We start from the raw sequence: 1,840 nt of genomic DNA, 5'->3' as shown, positions 1-1,840 counted from the left end.
TTGTATTTATAAATATGATACCGTTGTACTACAGTATTTACCGGCTTTTATACTGAAGCTGAAGGAACCCTGAAAGTTGGACCCCTATTTACTATTTAGCCCTTTTTGGGGGGGGGATTTTTTTTCAACAAAAAAATGGAGGGAAATCAACCAAATCATTTCTGATTTGTTGTATAGTAGAACATAGTACTCTCTCTAGAGTAGAGACGCAAGACGATACACCCCGCCCCACGTTATCATAATTCAATTTTTATACATCAAGTAATTACTGGACTCAGGACTGTTATCTATGCCCTATGGTATAGTACTTGAATGCTATTAAATTTTTGCATTGTAGTGTCGTGTCGTGTACTATAGATAAAGGATGGATATGTATGTTTCTTGTTTAAACGGACGGCAATAATATTCAACACAGAGGACGACTCGCTCGCAATGGTGCTATGGGTAAGTAAGGTTGTTTTGAAGGGTGTATACCCGCTACTGTCGTGGTGTTCTGAGTGTGTATAGAGGGTGTTGCTATAGTACTGCAGTCTATTCGTCGAGTGGGCTCGAGGTGTATGTCGTGTATGGGCGTATCCTGCGATATCCCAAACTAGCTTTATACAGCAGGATAGAGGTTCGCGTGTCACATGACTCTAGTAGGACTCTTTGTAGTGTATGATTATCACAGCACGTAATGGACACCCCCATGTACGGCGACACCCCCATGTACGGCGACTCAATGCGCTTATCCGCAACGTGCCCCATCTACAGTGACATCATACTCATGCGTAGTTGTAAGTTACGGGCGATGCAGCCCTACTATACGTATGATATCGTTCGTATAATATAATAGACATAGGATATACGTGGTCACATTCGTCGGAGGCCTTAGGAAAGGCCGGTATCGTGTTGACAGCGTGTGTCATGGTAAAGGTAGTCACTTTTCTTAGTTAATGTTTAATGTTTGGCCTTGTATTTTCTTATGGAGAGTGTTATAGTTTGGGATGTTATGTCTATATCGGACGAGATTCGAATACGCCATGTTGATGACTTTATGCTGAGGTTGCACTCGCAGTTCCTTGAAGAAAAGCAATGACTTGTTTGACCTGATGACCTTCTTTTATCGCATAATCGAGTCTCTATTGGCTCGTAAGTTATCTGTTTGCCCAAAACAGCTTGTCAGGGTGTGTATGTATCCGATTGCTTATAGCTGCATGCTCCAAGTCCCAAGTTTTATGCGTGTCCTCTATGGCAACGGTTAAGTGCTGGCGAGACTGCTGATAGTGTTGTGCTTAGATGCATACAGTGGCATTAGCTTGCGTATGATTTGTTACAACTTTTATCCTGGTATTATATTCGCATCCTGGTTCTAACAGAACGTCATGTATGTTCATTCCGAAGGTATCTTTGAGTATATATCAACGTCGTGTCCTTAAACGTCGTCAAGAATTAGTGTTTAGATCCTATTTAAACGCATATAAATCTCAAATGGAATAGCTATGTATATCTCTTCCCTACAGTAGCTATTATACAGCCCGCAATCTTCATCATCTCACTACATAGGCACAAAAAACAGTCAATGATATATTATATATATATATATATATATATATAAATGTGTGTGTGTGTGTGTGTGTGTGTGTATATTTATCTATATCTATATATATATATCTATATATATATATCTATATCTATATCTATATCTATATATATATTTATATATATATATAGACATATATATATATATATATGAATATATATATATGTTTATATATTATATATATATATATATATATATATATATATATATATATATATATTTGTGTCTCTAGAGATATATATATATATATATATATAA

At 36.7% G+C, this 1,840-nt stretch overlaps 1 protein-coding gene across 1 annotated transcript in view; it reads left to right on the top strand.

Annotated features, from left to right (window-relative positions):
* Positions 1–291: 291 nt before the first annotated feature.
* Positions 292–1,840, top strand: part of SARC_13141 (hypothetical protein) — a gene marked incomplete at its 3' end in the record, with an annotated part of 4,124 nt that continues 2,575 nt past the window's right edge. Inside the window, exon 1 of the mRNA XM_014292734.1 lies at positions 292–444. Within this exon, the coding sequence (XP_014148209.1) occupies positions 433–444 (12 nt within the window). The 5' untranslated portion in view covers positions 292–432. The remainder of the gene's footprint in view (positions 445–1,840) is intronic.

This window comes from Sphaeroforma arctica (assembly GCF_001186125.1).
Source record: "Sphaeroforma arctica JP610 unplaced genomic scaffold supercont1.2937, whole genome shotgun sequence".
NCBI classification, from domain to species: domain Eukaryota; class Ichthyosporea; order Ichthyophonida; genus Sphaeroforma; species Sphaeroforma arctica.
This window is presented reverse-complemented; position numbering and strand designations above follow the sequence as displayed.